Genomic DNA, 20,960 nt, shown 5'->3' on the forward strand with positions numbered 1-20,960 from the left:
CCTTTCTGCTCCTATGATGCTGCTTGGCCTGCTGTGTTCATCCAGCCCTGCACCTTGTCACCAATATCAGTGGTTAGTAAGTCAACCAATGACTGAAAACAATATTTTATTGACAGTCCTTTTCGGCCACACACAAATCCCAGATCGAGATTCTGGCCATCCCACCGCGTTTGCTTGTGAAAATAAAAGCGAAAGCCAGAAATCTGAAATAACAGCAGAATGCTTTGGCTTTGCCCACTTTTATTAAACCGGGGACTACCGGAGCCTGGTTTAAAACAATGTCTTCCCCATTGCGTACAATTAACACCCCAAGGTTCATCAGACTGTTAGCAAACGTAACGTCGGAGGAGGAGATTTGAGGGCAGCTTTATCAAAGAGGTAAAATTTATTTTTGAACATGCACCTTTTAAAAATGGGGGTGAGTATTCCGAAAGTTACTGAAGGAGTCAGGCAAGCGGAGTTGAGGAGGCCAGAGTTCATTCCTGGAGTTATACAGGGCAGGGGAATTATCATGGACACAATTTTAGATTAGTACTAAATCTGTCCGGTTGGGCTGTCAACGTGCCCTATTTTCTTCCCCAGAAGAACAAAACAAAGCCAAACTGAACTAATCCAAAGAAATCGCAACCATTAGACAATTACCAGGCATCGAGGAGAAAACTGAAAAGATGGACTGCTGAACCAAAAATATCAAGACTATTGCTGTAATATAAATAGATCCAAGATGGCCTCAGAGTGGCGACTGTTTGCAAATAGCATGCAAAACGTTACTTTTCGCTGTATCTAGGTACGAGACAATATAAATAAATCTAACCTAATCCAGCGATAGTAGGAACTGCAGATGCTGAAGGGTCTAAGCCCTTCCTGCTCCTCTGATGCTGCTTGGCCTGCTGTGTTCATCCAGCTCTACACCTTGTTATCTCTAACCTAATCCACACAAGTTGTAACGATATGCATGCCTCCTGCAGTAAGGATGGTAACGAACAGGAACTGAATCAGCCAGGAAGAGTGAGAACTATTTATGTTGATAAATGGATCAGTGACTGAAAAATAAGCAAAGAAGGAATATGAATATAAAATCATATCTATCCACAGTAAAACACTTTTGACAAACCGCAGCTTCTATCAAATGTTTTGGAATTTGTACAATCACCTATCGGTAAATCATGTAATTGTAGGTCCGTATCGGTGGAATAAGGAAGCGCAGAAAAGTTACAGTTTCTAAGAAAACATTAATACTTTTAACAGAAAATGGCAATTGGGGTTTGATATATTAAGCATCTCCTGTTTCCCCCCCCCCCCAAAAAAAAAGCCTCCGTACACCCTCCACCCATCCGGCCTGTCTCAACTGAAACTGCATGAACTGGCTGTGGAGTTGAGTTGAATTTTGAACTTGCACTTTATGATCAAGACATCAGGTGATTACAATCTGCTTTTGACCGTGCTCCCTTGAGGTTATCTCACACTCATACATTTTGGAACATGAACCAGTTGTGCAGAGTGATCCAGTTAGTTGCGGAGATCCCAGCAGTGCCTTTTGAACTAGCTAGTGTAGTAATTCCTGCTTTTGTGAGGAGGAAAAGCTGAATGTGGTCAGCGCAAGTTCACCACCAGTGCTGCAGATACTATAATTGCTATCTACTGGCATTGCAGGTCTGGCATCTCAGTACTGTCATACAGTGGCACCACTGATTTTAATATTCACTCTGTAGTTGGTGTCTGACTAGATCATGGCGCTGATGAATGCTGCTAGCAGGCTTTTAAAAATATGTTTGGGGGAATGCGGGTGTTCCTGGCAGGCCAGCATTTATTGTAAACCCTACTTGTTAATCCAGGGGCAACAGTGCTATGGGTTTGGCATCACATGGCAGGCTAGACAAAGTAAGGATAGCAAATTTCCTTCCATAAAAGACATTATTGAACCAGATAGGTTTTTATGATCATTGATAATAGTTAAATGGTCACCATTAGCCTAACTTTCAATTTCAAATTTTATTGAATTTGAATTTCACCATTTGCTCTGAACATGGGTTCTGGAATACCAGTCCAGTGACATTACCACCAGACTACCACCTCCCTCAGGTAATGATGCTTTTATCCTGTTTGCCAGTGCACTATTACCACAACCTTCAAAACTGAGTCCTTGTCATCCAACAGCTGTACTATCTGCTGTCCACCTGGTTAATGACTTCTCCCCAGAAGCCCAACCATTCATATTTGAGTCAGAAGTCACCCGATACCAGGTTATAGTCTAACAGGTTTATTTGAAATCACAAGCTTTCAGAGCATTGATCCTTTGTCAGGTGAAGTCACCTGACCAAGGAGAAGCGCTCAAAGTTTCTGATTTCAAATAAGCCTGTTGGACTATAACCTGGTATTGGGTGACTTCTGACTTTGTCCACCCCAGTCTAACACTGGCACCTCCACGTCATTCACATTTGAGAACAGTGCTGCCATATGGAGCATCATTAAATGGATGACTGGTGCTGAAGCAAAGCTTCCACTGCCTTGATTGCTCTTGTGAAATTCTCCAACCTTTGCCTGAGGTATTCTGCCTTGAGGTGTCATACTGCATTCTCTACAGCCTGGAAATCATGAGGGCACAGCCCTCATGGATTCAGCAATGACCTAAGGAAGAGGTAATTGATACATTCATATTTCATATGGGCTGTCTGCAAGTGCTTAATTTGAGTCCAATTCTCCAATACACATCACATTCACTGCCAGCTTTTTTTATATGTCCTGAAATTCCAGAGTCATCAGATATTCTTTTCAGTGTACTCTCCATTTGTCCCATAATTCTACATTACAGTGGTCTATTCATGGCTCAGATCAAAGCACTGTGCTTTGTGAAGAATGCAGGACACTATTTGAAATGCTCCAGTTGCAGCTCCTACCAGGAATTTGGTCTCCCCTCAGTGGAACTGTGCTATCGACCAGAAGTGGATGCAGCATTCCTTCAAAGAGGAACACTTGACTTCATTCCTCCATTTCTTGATTTTTGTTACAAGGAGTGGTGTGGAACATACCTTAAGAGATTGGCTGTAATAACCAACTTGCAGTTGTATAGCACTGCTTAATTGTAGCAACACCTAGCCAATCATTTTTAGCTGTATGCTAATTTGGTTTTACTCGTTCTAGAATGTGTGCAGAATTGATCACGGTGGGGGTGGAGATAAACATGGTGCCCAAGTTGGGGCAATTAGTCTTTCCCTAAAAGAAGCAACACGAGGCTCCAATTAGCTCGACCCAGCTCTATTGACTTAACAAGTATCAGAGGGCCTCTTAAAGTAGGTAACAGACTGATGACCCTTCTCTAAACCTTTGTCCACTGCCTTTGTTTTTTCCATTTATGTGAGAAATACGAAGACAAAATTCTAGACCATATCTGACCAGGACCATAGAGGAGAGAAGATGGTAGGGCTTGTTGTATAGCAATATGTCCTGATTAACTTACTCTAACCTCGCTGCAATGGATTCATTGACCTAGGCATGTAACACTTCCAGCCATACAGATCCTTGGAGTTGCCTTTCTGTAGTAGAATATGGCATAGTTATTGTCTTTAACAGATTGCTGCAAGATACAAGCCAAGTTAGTGATTCTGCTTACAATCCATTTTCACGTTGTTGATGTTGCACCAAGCTGGTGGATGAGTAGGATGCTTCAGCTGGAGCTCGTCCATTCTGTCCATTCCTTTTTGCTCCTTTATTTTCCCCCTTTGTTTCTTTGCTCTTCTTAGCCTTGGAACTCCTGGCCTCTGCTCAGGCTGAACAAGGCGTCCTCTCGGCCTGCTGGCACAGTGTGGGGTCCAGTGGGCAGACAGTCTGCAGTCAAGGCCTGGTATGGATGGGAGGCTAGGAGCCAGCATGAACTGGGTTGGAAGACCATTGTACTGAACTTTTTTTTTGTAACTTTGCAAATTTTGGGAATAAATTATAATGGACTTTTTACTTCTCTATTTTTCTAAGAGCTGTAACTGAAGAAGCTGTACCTAGGGACCTTGTACCTAAGATGGTGCCATAAGCAGCAACTTATATACTTTTCACTGTACTGACTTGAGTACATGTGACAATAAAACTAACTCTAATTCTAATGCATTGTAGCTCCTTTACACCTACGTACATCCTTTTGTTAACTGTGACCTGGCAAATAGTTTCCCTGACATTGTCATCCAGTAAGCGTGTTGCATACTTCAAAGAGTCATTAGACATTCTGTCTGCAAGAATGTAGTCACTATCTTATCCAATCCAAAATCTGCCGACAATCTCTTTGTAATCAACTTTATTTCTAGTTCTTTGGGCTGTTTGTTCAAATATATTTGCATACTCCTTAGTGTTTTATATGCTACTGTATTTTCTTGTTGTCTGTACCACTTAATTCAAGATTACTTAAGTACTTGTATAATTTGAATTATATTATGCTACATGTATTTGACAAATAGTGTCTCCTAGTTTCTCTTTCTCCTTACCTGTAGGAATTGCCAAGTATTTTGTGAAATTGATGCCCTTGTTCAGTAATGTTAACTTAATTTGTGTTCCTGTATTTTGTTCAGGACTGACATCTGCACTAGGAAATACATCAGTGCTGTGCAGCAAATCCATTCACAAAGGTGTTGCTACTTTGCTTAATCGTTTTGGTTCTGCCTCCTTCAACAATGTTTTTATTACTGACTGAAGAGAAGCTACTGACTTTAGAAAAAATCTTAAAGAATTACTTGCCAGCTGCAATAAAAGTAAGGATGAAATTAACAGCTTTTTTTCTTCGGGAATAAAAACAGAAGTTTCTGGAAAAGCTCAGCAGGTTTGGCAGCATCTGTGGGGAGGGGGGGGAGTTGGGGAGGTGTGGAAACAAAATCAGTTAACGTTTCAGGTCCGGTGACCCTTCTGCAGAACTTGCTCAGCTTTTTTCTTCATTGAGTTACTTCGTAATACGGTGTGAGACTATTTTTCTGGGTTCGGTTGTCATGAAAGATATTCTGTTTTATTGTTCTAGACTTACGGAACTATTCTAAGCATTAATAGAGGCAAAATACCTGATCTGGAAGTTATTGTTGACTCTTGGCCTGATTTCAATGCTGTAATTTGTCGGCCATGTAAAAAGGTATGCTATGATTCTTTAAGGAACAGTGCACTTTATTACAAGTAAATAATTGGATTAAGTAATCACTAGTAAAACCAGCAGGGCTAATGCTAAGATTTAGATTTTTCTCCCAAGTTTCTATTTATGTCCATTACTAATGGCTGTTTCTTAGAATCATTTAGAGGTCTACAGCACTGAAGAAAGGCTCTTCGGCCCCTTGGGTCTGCGCTGGTCAAAAGCAACCACCTAACTAATCCCATTTTCCAGCTCTTGGCCCATAGCCTCATATGCCTTGGTATCGCAAGTACACATTGCACGTTTCCATTGGGAATAGAAATTCACCAAAAACCAAAACTTTGTAAATTCAGAAAAGGCTGCAAATAGGAGTTGTATGCCCTAGTGGTAATAGTAGACTCTTGTAATGTGGAATTAAACAAGTTTAATTTACATTGCGTGGTTTTAACACACAGCAGGTTACTCTGATGGGCGGGGAACTACCAAGCTGTCAGCACTTGGGCTAATTTCTCTGCCAATTATTTATTGAATGAAATATAATCACTTGGAACGAAAAGAAACAGGACCAGCTTTAGCACATGCTAATTCTTCAAATTATTTTATTTTCAAAATAACAAGTGTTTGATTTCATTGTATTCTTTTAAAAAATTTTCTAATGACCCTTATGTGGAACTGCATTTCCTGATGGAGTTTTTTTTGTGCTACGGAAAATAAACATATAAAATTTAGTGAACAAAATATTAGCTGCCCAGATTCACTCCTTCTTTCTCATGATAAAAGCCAGTTTCATTTGAAGTGATACCCAAGTTCTTTCTCAACAGGTCTTGGAATGTGAATAATCCAGGAATATACCATTCAGTTCCTCAAATCTGCACTAGTCTCTTTTTTTCTTTCCATGGGAATCTTATAGTCTAATCTCATTCTTCTGTTCAAGTTTCTATAACTTTTACTATCACACTTTAAATAGCTAATTTGTTTTAAATGAGCAGAGAAGTAGTCCAGTTAAGTAGTTGAGAGTGTTCTGCAATTCAGTTGGTGAATCACAGAATCAAGATTTGTGTCAATCTTCCTGCCTTAGAAGGTGTAAAGCTTGTGATTTGTATGCGGTGGACAGGCTTTAGGGAGTCAGAAGGTAAGGTACTCACAAAAAAATTCCCAGCCGCTGTCCTCTTGTAGCTACTGTATTTAAATAATTATTCAGTTAAGGTTCTTCTAAATGGTAATCCCCAAAATGTCAAAGCTGGGGAATTCAGCAATGGTGATGCTTTTGAATGTCGACTGGAGATGGTTAAAATATCTCATCTCTGCTATCGTTGTTGCCCGTAACTTGTGCAGTGCAAATTTTACTTACTATTTATTAATCTAAGCTTGAATGTTGTCCACGCTGTGTGCATGTGGATGTAGACTGCTTCAGTATCTGCGGAGGTCCAAATACTGTACATTCTTTGGTGATCATCCCTATTTCTGAAACTTTATTGGAAGGGGAATATGAAGTGGGTAGGTGATGGCTGCTTAACAATCACGTGAGAGGGCTGTTAAGATTTAAAGGAAAGCCCTAATTGATTTTTTGAAAAGAAGGTCAGTGTTCATAATTGGAGACCCTGGCAGTAGCATTTGTGTTTACTGTGCCAGGAAAGTGTTGGGAGTTGATATAGTTATACTTTAAAGTATGTTTGTTTATTTCCAACTTGAAACTGTCGTCATTTCTTCAGTGTCGCTGGGTCAAAATCCTGAAACCTCTTTCCTAACAGCACTGTAGGTGACCTCGTGAGCCAAAGGCAGGTATATGGAGTTAGGTCATGGGTCAGCCATGATCTCATTCAATGACAGAACAGGCTTGAGGGACTGAATGGCCTACTCCTGTTCCTTTTGATCCTACGTTCTGGAAGGCAGGTCACCACTTTTTTTCTGGGGAGTTTAGGGATGGGCAATAAATGCTGGTCTTGGCAGCAATGTCCACATCTAATGAATGAATTTTTTAAAAAAAGTTGAGTATAGCATTTCTACCTGGACATAAAGCCCATATGGGATTTGAGGAAAGAAGAATTTCTAAGATGTCTCTGTACTCTGAATCACAGGCAATCCATCAGGATAGAGGGAATATCTACAAAATGAAAGTCTCTGATTCGCACAGAAGATTACAAATCAACCCCAAGAAGTGTCAAGGCAGAACACAGCAGCAGAGTGTCAGTTTAATAAGTAAACAGAGGCAGTGATTTAAACCAATGGCTGTTACTAACATTGTTACTGTGGAATTAGATTCCTTCAAAATTTTGATGCAAAATTAATAGAAATATGAAGCCATTGCTGTTGTAAAAGAAGAATTATGCAAAATTCTTACTAATTAGGAAAAAGTATTTAAAACAATCATAGAATCCCTTTAGTGCAGAAACAGGCTGTTTGGCCCACCTGAATCTTCACCGACCCTCCGAAAAGCACCCCACCCAAACCCTACCATGTCTCCATAACCTTACATTTCCCATGGCTAATCCACCTAGCCTGCACATCCCTGGACACGATGGGGCAATTTAGCATGGCCAATCCACCTAACCTGCACATCTTTGGACTGTGGGGAAGAAACCGGAGCACCCAGTGGAAACCCACATAGACATGGGGAGAACCATGCAAACTCCGCACAGTCACCTAAGGCTTGATTTGAACTTGGGCCCTTGGGACTGTAAGGTAGTAGTGCTAAACGCTGTGCCACCCGGGTAGTCAGCTAAAAAAAATTTTCTTTTTTTGACTGATTATTAACATGATTTTAATGAGTTTTTTAAAGCTGCAAAGGAGAATCATTGTTATCCTGAATTTAAGCAGGAGGAAGATCACTCAGATGTTTAGTTAGCTCAGTCAATTTTTCCAATTAGAAGCAGTAAGGAACCTACATCTCTGAAAGAGAATGGAGATCAGAAGGTAATACCTGCACAGTCTTCCAAAGACTGTAGTAAAAGGTCAACATCTAATGATGGTGTAAAACCTGGTCTTGAAGAGTATCCCATTCAGCACAGTGAAATAGAGGGTATCCAGAATGTATCTCCACAAGGACTGTGAGATGGTCCCTCTTGCTCATACCATCATGAACAGATACATCCAAGATGGGTAGATTACTGACAACTAGATCAAGATGTTGTTTCTCCTCTCACTGCCTGCCACAGACCCAGTCTAGCTGCTGTGCCCTTTAGGATTTGTCTATCTTGGTCACTAGTGGTGCCAAACCTCACTTTGTAATGGACATTGAAGTCCCTGAACCAGAGTATGTTCTGTGCCTCTGGCATCTTGGTGCTTCTTCCACTTGGTGTTCAACATGACATACTGTTTAATCATTTAGAGCTAAGATGATAAGTGGTAAGCAGCAAAAGATTTCCTTGTTCATCTTTGACCTAACACCATTTGGGTTCTTGGGGACCACTTGATGTGTCTACACCCTGAGTGTATCACTGTACCGACACCTGAGAAGATGATGGGGGCACAGGACAGGCAAGGATTTCCTCTATGCTTGAGGCAAATCCTTCTCCCTTATGAAATATGAAGCACTAACAAAGCCATCTCATTCCCACTTCATAGTTTTTGCATGAATACAATGTGGTTGTTGAATTCCTAAGTAACTCATTACTGGTTTATAAACCCACCATAGTGTGCTGTTTTCTTGACCTAGTACAAGCCAGTTATGTTAACAGTCCAATTATTATTTATTACTTTGTCTACTTTGTTATGTGTTCTATCTTGTTTTCTTTCTATACTTCAGGCACTTTCAATTTAGCTGTTGGCCCCTTGCAGACCTTTTCTCTACTCCTCCACTGAAGATGTAATTCTGTTTTTGCTATGCTTTCACAGGCAATTATACATTTTCGTAAGTATCTATTCTTCCAGTGCAAGCCTCAAAAATTAATGTTGGTAGGCTATCCCGGATGAAATTGCAGCCAATCTGTCCTTAAATGGTTGCTAATGTGTTGCATAAACTTTCATACTTACCAAGAAAGCTCAGTTAGTAAGGTATTGAACTGTACGTTTGAATTAAAATTTGAGGTTGCCATTATTAAGTAAAACTGAAGAAGAATTGTTCCTTGTTAGTTTATTAGATGCATTAATCATAACTTTGTCTTGCTTTTGTTCTCAACTCAAAAGGAAGAAACATCCAAGGAAACTGAATTTACTCTTACAGTATTTTCCAGAGATCAGAGCAGTTTGCATAAACTGCTTATGGATGACAACATTGTAAACTGGAAAACCCGTTTCATGTTTGGAGGTACGATGTTATACATGGACAGCAAAATACTTGTAACTGAATTTATAGAACATTTCATACAAAAACTTTTGCCAATGTAACTGCCATTTTATAAACTGCACTCTTTTAAACTTCCCTTTTTATAACTTTATACATCAAATTTACATAAGCTATAAGTGCAACAATGCTACACCTTAAATATTGCAAAATCAGGGATTGTTATTTGAAGAATTGCAGACATGATTATATACAAGTATTCTGTAAAATCTTTACACTGGGTACGAGCTGCTCCAGGACTCGGTAAACCTACTTGTATCATCACTTTTTGAAGACAGCAGTGGTTTGTGAATAAGACCCAGTACAACCACCTTCTCCGGGCAGATACACATGGGCTTTAAATATGGTGTCTCCAAATGTGGAGAACAAATTGAAAAGTGAATCTAAAGTCAATAACTCATATACTTTCTTGTTACATGATGAATTAGTAAGATATATTTGTAATATACTGTCACATACTTGTACAACAGCTGTTGGTATTATGCCTATTTACATTTCCCATTTGAATTACATCTGTTATTAAAACTTTATTTGTTTTTTTTCCAACATAGAAATACTTGTCTAGGACTTTTGATATTTTTCCAGCTTCATCTTCAGAATTGCATACACCAACTCATTTGATCAGAAACAGCATTGTAACTGATTTTGGCTGTTTTTTTTTAAAAAAAACTGCTTCCCACTTTTAAGTGCTGCAAGAGAATTATTAAATTTTTTTTAAAAACCCAATCAAGATGGTGAGACATAATTTCCCAAGCACAAAGCTATGTTGACTATCCCTAATCCAGCCCTTGCCTTTCCAAATGCATGTAAATCCTGTCCCTCAGAATCCCCTCCAAGTTATCCATGACTATCAGGTCACCTGTCTATAGTTCTGTGGCTTTTCCTTACAGCCTTTCTTAAATAGTAGCATCACATTAGCCAACCTCCAGTCTTCCAGCACCCCACCCACGGCTATTGATGATACAAATATTTCCGCAAGGGACCGAGTAATTTCTTCCCTAGCTTCCCACAAAGATCAGGTGTATCCCCGAACAGGTCCTGGGGATTTATCTACCTCTTTGTGTTTTAAGACCTCCAGCACTACTACTCCTGTAATATAAACAGTTTAAGATATCACTGTTTATTTTCCCCAAGTTCCCTCGCTTCCATGTCCTTCTCCACAGTAAATACTGATGTAAAATATATTTGCTTTTTATCTCGCCCATTTCATGCAGTTCCACACATAGACGGGCAATTGATCTTTAAGGGACCCTATTCTCTCCCTAGTTACTCTTTTTCCTTCATATACTTATAGAATCTCTTTGGATTCCCTAACTTCATTTGCCAAAGCTATCTCGTGTCCCTTTTTGCCCACCTGATTTTTCCCCCTCAACTATTTCCTAATGCCCTTGTACTCTAGGGATTCACTTGATCCTAGCTGTCTATACTTAACATATGCCTCTTCCTTTTTCTTGACCAGAGCCTCAATTTCTTTAGTCATCCAGCATTCCCTACACCTACCAGCCTTGCTCTTTATGCTAACAAGAACATACTGTCTCTGAATTCATGTTATCTCATTTTTAAAGGCCTCCCACACATTTACCTGCACATAGCCTCCACCACTCAACTTTTGCAAGTTCTTTTACAAGTAATAGTCCAGTTCTGAGGAAGGGTTGCTGGACCTGAAACATTAACTCTGATTTTTTTCTTCACAGATGTTGCCAGACTGCTGAGCTCTTCCAGCAACTTCTGTTTTTGTTCCTGATTTATAGCATCTGCAGTTCTTTCGGTCTTTATTTTGCAAGTTCCTATCTGATACCATCAAAATTAGTCTTACTTCAATTTAGAACTGAGATCTCCTTACATATTTGCTTTTCAATTTCCCACTGACTATTTTGGGGGTGGAGGGGTGGGGGGGAGGGAACGAATGTTCTTATACAGTCCAACAAGGTCATCATTCCTTTCTGGTTTCTCAGTTCCACCCATATGACTTCACTGGATAATCTTCCAGGAATATCCTCCCTAAGTACAGCCGTAATGTTATCCCAGCCAAAAATGCCACTCCCCTACCATTCTTGTCTCCCTTTCTTGCCTCCCTTTCTATCCTTCCAGTAGCATCTATACCCCAGAATATCAAGCTGCTAGTCCTTTCCATCCCTGAGCCACATTTCTGAAATAGCTATGATATCCCAATTCCACGTTCCCAACCATGCCTTAAGTTCATCTGCCTCACCTGTTAGGCCTCTTGCATTGAAGTAAATGCAGTTTAATTTAATAGTGTTACCTCGTTGTCTGCCTCAACTATTTGGCCTGGTCCTCTTATCTACTGTACCAGCCTCAGCCTTTTCTCACTATTACTTAGGTTCCCCAAACCCTAACTAGTTTAAAACCTCCCCAGTAGCACAAGCAAATCTCCCCTCAAGGGTATTGGTCCCCTTCCAATTCAAATGGAAGCTGTCCCTCTTATACAGGTCATTTCTACCCCTGAAGAAATCCCAGTGGTTCAAAAATGTGAATCCTTGCCTGCTGAAACAGCTCCTCAGCCATGCATTTATCTGCTCTATTCTCCTAGGCACTACTACTGAGGCACCAGTAGTAGTCCAGATATTACTACCTTGGAGGACCTACTTTTTAGCCTCCTGCCAAGTTTCCTATATTTTCTCCACAGAAACTCTCTCTCTCTCTACTTGTGTTGTTGGTACCAACATGTACAATGACTTCCTGCTGATAAGTCTCCCTTTTCAGATATTCTGAACCCTCTCTGAGACATCCTTGACCCTGGCACTAGGGAGGCAAGACACAATCCTGATGTCTTGCTAACCACCACAGAAACATGTAGGGCACAGACAGACTAGAGAATCCCCCATTACAATCAATCACTTGGGTACTTGACATATCCTTAATGACTACAAGGAAAGCCAAAATACTGCAGATAATGGAAAACTGACATTAAAAGTGCTGGAAATACTTCGCAGTTCAGGCAGCACTCAGAGAGAAAATTTTCAGGCTAATGATCTTTCAGAAGTGGGAGAAACCCAGTGTGTAAAATGACTTAAACAAGGGGGCGCTGGGGATGTATTTTGTGGGGTGGAGGATGGGGGTGGGGCGACCTCGAATGTGGTGGAAGGCAGGTGATAAAAGGAGGCTTGGTGATGCAAGGTCAAGGAAATTGACAACAGGACAAGTTTTTTAAAAAAAAAGTACCTAAAGGAGTTCTAAACAGCTGAGGGAAGATAGCTGCAGTCCAAAAGCAAGAAGACAGTCAAATCTGAAAAGAAAAATGAAACAAAATGGGAACAGTGTTTGAGTTCAACAATTTTTAGACTGTAATGTTGAGTACAAAAGGCTGTGAAATGTCTGATCAAAAGATGAGATGCTACCTCTCTATCTTTTGTTGAACTTCCTTAGAACATTGCAATCGGTCAATAACAGAGGTCAAAACAGAAATAAGGTAAAGAATTGAAATGACAGGCAACTGGAAACAGGGTTATGCATCAGGACTTCCGTACTAAAGACGAAATACTGCGGATGCGGAAATCTGAAACAAACAACAGAAAATGCAGGAGAAACTCAGCAGATCTGGCATTATCTGTGGAGAGAGAAACAGTTAATGTTTTAAGTCGTGTCTGTCTGTTTGGTGCCATCAATGTGGACCAGAACGTAATGTGAACCTGCCGTATTAAATTGAAGGAAGGACAGTACATCACTATTTCACCTGAAAGAAGTGTTGGGGCCTTTGACAGTGAAAAGAGAGGAAGTTAAAGGGAAAGTCTTGCATTTCCTGCACTTGCATAAGGAGGTGAGGGAGTGTTTGAAACGATTGAGGAGTGCTTCACAATGCTGAAAAGGAAAAGCTTCGTTTCTATTATTCATTAATGGGATAAGAGTGTCAGTGGCTAGGCAGCATTTATTGCCATCCCTAATCACCCAGAGGGCAGTTCAGAGTCAACTACATTGCTATGGGTCAGGAGTCACATGTAGGCCAGAACAGGTAAGCATGGCAGTTTCCTTCCCTAAAGGAGATTTGTGAACCAGATGGGTTTTTCCAACAATCAACAATGGATTCATGGTCATCATTAGATTCTTAATTCCAGATATTCTACTGAATTCAAATTCCACCATCTGCCTTGGTGGGATTTGAATCCAGGTTCCCAGAACATTTTGTGGGTCTCTGGATTAACAGTTCAGCGATTTAATACCACTAGGCCATTGCCTCTCGAAATTTAGGGAGAGCATCCTGCTGGCGGTGGCAGAAATAGGTGAAGATGATCCATTCACTATGGAGGCTTGTGGGTGGAACAAAGGGAACCCTATTGTGGTTCTGGGAGGAAGAGGAAAGGCTGAGAACAAAAATAGAACATGGGAATGTACAGCACAGGAATGGGACCTTCGGCCCACAATGTTGCCCCGAACATGACACCAAATGAAACTAATCCCTTCTGCCTGCCCTTGGTCCATACCGCTCTGTTCCTTACTTATTCATATGCTTATCTAAAAGTCCCCTAAATGCCCTTATTGTATTTGTCTCAACTACCATCCCTGACAGTGCGTTCCAGACTCCTAACACACTCCTGTATAAAAAAAAACTTGCCCCTTACATCTCCTTTGAACTTACCCGCTGTCGCCGTAAATGCATGCCCTTAGAATTAGACATTTCAACTCTAGGAGAAAGATTCTGACCATCAACCCTATCTATGGCTCTCATAATTTTATAGGCTTCTATCAAGTCTCCCCTCAGCCTCTGCCACTCGGTAGGAAAACAGGTGTTTTCTCTTCTCTCCTAATAGCTCATACCTTCTAATCCAGGCAACATCCTGGTAAACTACTTCTGTACACTCTCCAAAGCCACCACATCCTTCCTGTAATATGGTGACCAGAATTGAATGCAATGCTGTAAGTGTAGCCTAACCGAACATAACATAACATCCTGACTCTTGTACTCAAGTGCCTGACCCATACGGGCAAGCGTGCCACACGTCTTTTTTTTTACCACCCTATCTACTTGCATGGCCACTTTCAACGAGATGTGGAAAATGTGAAGCACGTGTTTGATGACCCTGTCGAGCACGTTTTGAGTGGGGCCCTTAGATGTAGGGCAAAGGAAGCTACATCAAAAATGCTGGTATGCAAGCACAGAACAGATGCAGCAGAGAAACTGGTAGAATGAAATCTGTCAGGAATAAGGATTTGTGGAAGCATTGGTGATGTAGTTGAAGGGGTTAGTGAGCTTATGGTGATTATTTGATGACAGTCCATTCCCAGAAAAGAAGAAAGGGAAGATTGAAGTTGGAGCATGTGAAATCAAGTGTAGAGTGAAAATTGGAGGGGGAAAAAAGTTGATGAAGCTTTCCGGTTTAGGTTGCTACCTGGAGACAGCACTGACACACTTACTGGACTGATGGCAGTGGCTGAAGTGGTACTGTGGATTGGCTAATAAAGTTAATGTTCTAATGTCATGGCGATGGTGAAATTAGAATTCAGTAAAACCTGGATTTAAAAACCTAGCCTAATAGCACCCATGTAACTATAGTCAATAGTCATAAAAACCCGTCAGGTTTGTTAATGTCATTTAGGGAAGGAAATCTGCTGTCTGAAATCACCAGATCAGTCTTTATATGTGGCTGCAGATGTACAGCAATATAGTTGACTCTCAGTTGCTCTCTGAAATGGCCAGGCACATCACTTAGTTATATCTAATCACTACAGTGAAATTGGCCGGGCCAACTGGTGTTGACCAAGGCACAGAAACAACAGTTCTGTCTACCCTGCAAAGTCCTCCTGAACAACAGCTGGGACAATTTGGAGATTTGTCCCACAAACTAGTCAAAGAATGGCCTGACATTGTGTAAGTCCCCAGCCCACACTCACCATCCCTGGGTATCTCCTAACCTGCCAGCAGAACAGAGCCAACAGAGGTGTTGACATAATTGATTACAGATGGAACAACGTTGCCTGGGAGTCCACAACAGTGATACGGGATCTCATGAAATTGCACGGGTATAAAGTCACACGTGGGCCATGAAACTGCCTGCTGATGTCAGTACTCCTCGATGTTGAATACTACTTGGAGCAAGCACTGAGGGTGGCAAGGACATTGAATTCTCCCACCCAGAGTACGTTCTATGTCCATCACCAAGAGTAGCTCAGTAGTACCACTCCTATTCAAGCCCTAAAGGACATTGTGAGGGAACCAACATATTTAACCTTGCACTCACCAGTTTGCATGCCACAGATGCAGCTGTTCCAAAACAGAATCAGTAGGAATACCCTATGCCCAATCTTTATGAAGACAAAATTCTCTTATGAGGTTGCGAATAAGCTCCAACATGTTATATGACATTACTACCATGCTAAATGGGACAGACTTTGAACAGATTCAGCAACTCCAGACTCAGGCATCTATGAGGTGCTGTGGGCCATCAACAGCAGAATTGTACTCCAACACAATCCTCTAACCAACTGGCCTGGTCTATCTTGCCCCCCTCACCCTTACTATCATTACCACCAAGCAGAAGATCAATCCTGGTTCCATGAAGAGTGTAGGGAGCATATAAAGAGCACCAGACATTCCTAAAATTAGTTGCCAACCTGGTAAAGCTACAACAGAGGACAACTTGCATGCCAAACCGTGCAAAGCAACAGACAGGACTAAGCAATTCCATAAACAGCAGATCAGATGTAAAGTCTGCTGTCCTGCCCAGATTTAGTTGTAAAAGATGGTGGACAATTAAACAACTCATTGGAGGAGGAGGCTCCACAAATATCCTTGCCTTCAATGAAGAAACAACCAAGTACATTGGTGCAAAGACAAGGCTAAAGAATTTACATCCATCTCAGCCCCCTCTCGTTGCCCCTAACATCACCAATGCCAGTCTTGAACCAATTCAATTCAATTCAGTTCACTTCACATGATGTCAGGAAATGGCAGAAAACACAAAACACTACATTGTCTTTGGGCCCTGACAACTTTCAGCAATAGTACTGAAAACTTGTGCTCCAGAATTAGCCAAGTCCCTAGCCAAGCTGCCCCAGTACAACTAAACACTGGCATCTACCATATGTACCATTTGTGTCTCCTTGGTTACCGAAGTAGTCTGTGTCCAAATGCAGCTAGAGCTGGACAATGTCCAGGCTTGGAATAACAAGTGTAAAGTAACGTTCGCATCACACAAGTACCAGGCAATGATCACTTCCAATAAGAGACAATCTAACCATCATTGCTTGACTGTTCAATGGTGTTACTAATGCTGAATGCCCCACTACCAACATCCCAGTGGTTACCATTGACCATAAACTGAATTGGACCAGCCATATAAATAATAGAGCAGGTCAGAAGCTAGAAATTCTGTGGCAAGTAAATGTCGTCCTGTCTTCCCAATGCTCATGCAAAATCTGCAAGGCACAAGCCAGGAATGTGGTGAAATACAGTAAATCCTCTGCATCTGCAAAATCACATATCGCGAATTTGCCAAAAAGTAAGTAACAACAAAAATCAACATCTGCAGACAAAACTGACATATCTGCGAAATTTAACTTATTTTTAATGAGCTCCAGAGTCACAGATTTCATCATTCGTGGAGGTTCTTTGGAATGGAGCCCTCACAGATACAGAGAAATGACTGTACCCCCGCCCCCCCGACTTTCCTCAATGGGTACTGATCCAACAAAACTCAAGAAGCTTAACACCATCTAAAACTAAATAGTCTGTTTGACTAGAACCTCAACTTCCTTCACTACAAATGCACAGTGGTGGTAGTGTGTACCATCAACAAGATACAGTGCTGTAATTCACCAAGGTTCCTTTGACAGCACCTTTCAAATCTCTACCAACTTATGCATCTGCTTATGTATTGTGCTGTTGTACAGTCTGAAGAGCAATTACTCAAGTTTCCTTTTTCTGTTTCTCTTAAGGGATTGACAGGAATTTCCTTGAACTAATGAAGGCTGTTGCAGCTTGCAAAAAATCTACAATAAGCTTCACATCCAGTTCCTACACAATGGTACTACAAGATCCGAAGGACCTCCTTGATATCACCTCAGAACAGTAGGCTCAAACTTTCTATAGCACATAAAAATTACAGCAGTGTTGTTCTCACAAATGCTGCAGTTTTCTGTACCAGCATAATGGGATGCTACTTCTTTCCAAGTACGGTGATGTTCTAAAGCCATGACCTGTGGGATGAAAGGAGAAAGAAATTAATCAAAATGACTAAGTATCATTTTACATTCATGTACTCACTTACTGACAGCTAGGTAAAGAATATCATTGGGACACAACTAGTAGGTGATCACTAGCCCATTATTTTTGATGGAGTGGTTGTGGTGTGGGGGAGGAAACAAAAGAGAAATGTTAGAGAGATATGCTTATCAACGGTTTGTTTCTCTCCTCTTTTACTGTTTCCTACTGAGTACCTATGTTTTATTCCTCGTGTAGGTTTTTATTCTCAAGCAGTGATTCACGGTTGATCTATTTCCCTTCCAAATAAAGCAAGGGGATCGTAATATAATGTAGTGGTATCACAGTAACCATGTCACTTGCCAATAGGATCTTGTAAAACACTATCAACTATAATAAGTTTGCAGATGACACCAAAATTAGTGGTGTAGTGGACAGTGAAGATGTTATCTCAGAGTACATCGGTACCTTGAGTAGATGAGCCAATGGGCCGAGGAGTGACAGGTGGAGTTTAATTTAGGTAAGTTTGAGGTGTTACATTTTGGTTAGATAAATTTAGGCTGGACTTGTACAGTTAATGGTAGGGCCCTGGGGAGTGTTGCCGAACAAAGAGACTTAGGAGTGCAGGTTAATAGTTCCTTGAAAGTGGAGTCACAGGTGTTTGGCACGTTTGCCTTCTTTCGTCAGTGTGTTGAGTGTGGGAGTTGGGATGTCATGTTGCGGCTGTACAGGACATTGGTGAGGCCACTTTTAGAATACTGTGTTCAATTCTGGTCTTCTTGCTATAGTAAAGGTGTTGTTAAACTTGAAAAGGTTCAGTAAAGATTTACAAGGAAGTTGCTGAGATTGGAGAGTTTGAGCTACATGGAGAGACTGAATAGGCTGGGGCTTCTTTTCCTGGAGAGTCAGAGGCTGAGGGGAGACCTTATCGATATTTATAAAATCATAATGAGTATGGATAGGGTGAATTGCCAAGTTCTTTTTCCCAAGGTAAGGGAGTCCAAAACTAGAGGACGTAGGTTTAAGGTGAGAGGGAAAAGATTTAAAAGGGACCTGAGGGGCAACTTTTTCACGCAGAGGATAGTGCGTGTATGACACGAGCTGCCAGGGGAGTTGGTGAAGGCTGGTACAATTACAAGGCTTAAAAGGCATCTGGATGGGTACATGAATAGAAAGGGTTTAGAGTGATATGGGCCAAATGCTGACAATTGGAACTGGGTTAATTTAGGATATCTGGTTGGCATGGATGATTCGGACTGAAGGGTCTGTTTCCATACTGTATAATTCTATGACTGTATAGCTTGAATAGATCTTCTGTGCTGACGCTATTGCAATTATGAAGGCCCTGCTTTCTCTTTAGTAGACAGACAGTATTGCACTGAACACTTAACAACCAGATCATCATCTGCCTTCCTCTTTTTACTTCCCATCTTCTTAGTGAATTGTCAAAATCAGATTAAAAATGGACTGGAAGTGTAATCACATCATTTGAATAATTTGATTTCTGACACTTAGGTGGTTTCTGCATGCTATTGGGCAACTGGATACAAATAACACATTCTCCACCAGAAATGCCCAATTGGAGACCTCTTTGAAAAATCGATACTAATTTGTAACATTAAAACAATAAAACTGATCCCAAACAAGACTTGATTTGTGACATTCCCTAGAAATAGTCTAATTGGAATACTGTGGCCAAACAGTATAAGGCTGGATTAAAGTTCCAGTCAGTGTTGGTTGTGGATTTGTATCCACAGCTGCTCAAATTTGCAGTGCTTCACCACAAACCAAATTTAATTGGAAGGGATTTAATTTGCATGACTATGGGCAAAGTGGGATGTGGAACTGAAATGGCCAGCTTTTACTGCACATCCTGAATGCTTCTATCCTGAAATTAATTTTAGTTTCAGAACTAGAAGATTCACTCTTCACAATCTTCTCAGTCCTGCAGCTGCATGAGAAAATGCTGTGAACAAAATACAGGTTACCTTCATCAATCTCACTAAAGCATTTCACCATGTAAACAAAGACAAACTATTTAAAATAAACTGTGGAAGAAAATTGGATAATTGCCAAAACTGCTGAATGTGATTTACCGTTTCCGTGACAACATGACAACAGGTTAGCAATGCCAGGGTAACACCAGAACCATTTGAGAACTGCAGTGAAGTCAGACAGAGTCACATTCTGGCATTGACATTGACATTCTCTTCTTTGCTGCATTATGGCTTCGGTTCCTCTACAGATGATGTTCTGTTATGATTTAACTGGGGAAAATATGCCCATAATCATTCCCAACTTGTCCACAAGTAAAATTTATAAATGTTGAAAATCCCAACAAGGCCAAAAAATTGACCAATTTACCTGAATAACTGCTACCCAGACAAAAGCAACTCTCATCAGATTGCTTCAGTAATAGTAAAAATAACTATTTATTGTAATTCACTTACCAGAGAAAAGAAAGCATTTCTAATTTATGCAACTTAAACTTTCAAATACCTCAAATACTCATGTACTTACAATTTCAGGCTTACAAAAAGCAATAAAACATATATGTACCTGTCCAAATGTCTTTTAAATATTGTAATTGTACTTGCTTTTACAACTTCTTCTGGCAGTTAATTCCTCACACACACCACATTCTGTGTGAAAAAGTTGCCCCTCGGGACCCTTTTAAATCTTTCACTTCTCACCTCAAACCTATGCCCTCTAGTTTTGGACTCCCTTACCCTGGGGAGAAGATCTTGGCTATTCACCTTATCTATGCCCCTCATAATTTTATAAACCTCTATATGGTCACCCTTCAGCCTCCTATACTCCAGGGGAAAAATTCCCAGGCTATCCAACCTCTCTTTATAATTCAAACCCTGCAGTCTTGGTAACATCCCTGTAAATCCTTTTTTGCACCCTTTCCAGTTTAATAACATCCTTCCCACAGAGGGGCAACCAGAAATGTGTACAGTACTCCAAATGTGGCCTCACCAATGTCTTGTACAGCCATAACATGATGTCCCAATTCCTATACTCAATGCTCTGACCAATGAAGGCAAACTCAATTTCCCATTGTATTGGACCTTTTAGAACACATCCTGAGTTGCTTCAAAAATTGAAATAAGAAAGGAAATAAATAGTTAACATGAGAAATGATAAGGGGAGCCTGAAAGTTAGGCTGAATAGGGCCTTGAGAAGGTTCCAAAAGAATGAAAGTGGAGTAAAAATCTCAGAAAATAACACTGGCAGACAAAATCTCTACCACCAACAATGAAATACCATGCATCTGCTGAAAACCAATTTTCAGGTAATCCTCCCAGGAATGAAATTTTTGTTCATGAAATTGTATGTATTTTGTTTTAAACTGAATAGTTCTGTCTTTCAGTCGAACATACCTTAAATCACTTGAAAGAACAAATATCTTTTACAGCTTGTCA

The 20,960-nt window shown here is 40.6% G+C and overlaps 1 protein-coding gene and 1 long non-coding RNA gene across 4 annotated transcripts in view; one reads left to right on the forward strand and one right to left on the reverse strand.

The window, feature by feature from the left end:
• The window catches only part of LOC109910902 (glycine N-acyltransferase-like protein 3), a 25,769-nt gene continuing 4,809 nt past the window's right edge, over positions 1-20,960 (forward strand). Inside the window, exons 1-5 of one of the 3 annotated variants that reach the window (XM_020510161.2) lie at positions 2-378; positions 4,554-4,733; positions 4,994-5,101; positions 9,221-9,341; positions 17,268-17,400. In XM_020510161.2, coding sequence (XP_020365750.1) covers positions 4,656-4,733; positions 4,994-5,101; positions 9,221-9,341; positions 17,268-17,400 — 440 coding nt within the window. In that variant the 5' untranslated portion in view covers positions 2-378; positions 4,554-4,655. Of the gene's footprint in view, positions 379-4,553; positions 4,734-4,993; positions 5,102-9,220; positions 9,342-17,267; positions 17,401-20,960 lie in introns of all 3 variants that reach the window. The other 2 variants (XM_048601519.1, XM_020510160.2) reach the window with 2 other exon arrangements.
• Positions 17,483-20,960, reverse strand: part of LOC125484115 — a 15,820-nt gene continuing 12,342 nt past the window's right edge. The window contains exon 3 of the long non-coding RNA XR_007262973.1: positions 17,483-17,528. This is a non-coding gene — a long non-coding RNA (uncharacterized LOC125484115). The remainder of the gene's footprint in view (positions 17,529-20,960) is intronic.

The sequence above is a fragment of the Rhincodon typus genome, chromosome 9 (assembly GCF_021869965.1).
Source record: "Rhincodon typus isolate 14 chromosome 9, sRhiTyp1.1, whole genome shotgun sequence".
Classification (NCBI taxonomy): Eukaryota; Metazoa; Chordata; class Chondrichthyes; order Orectolobiformes; family Rhincodontidae; genus Rhincodon; species Rhincodon typus.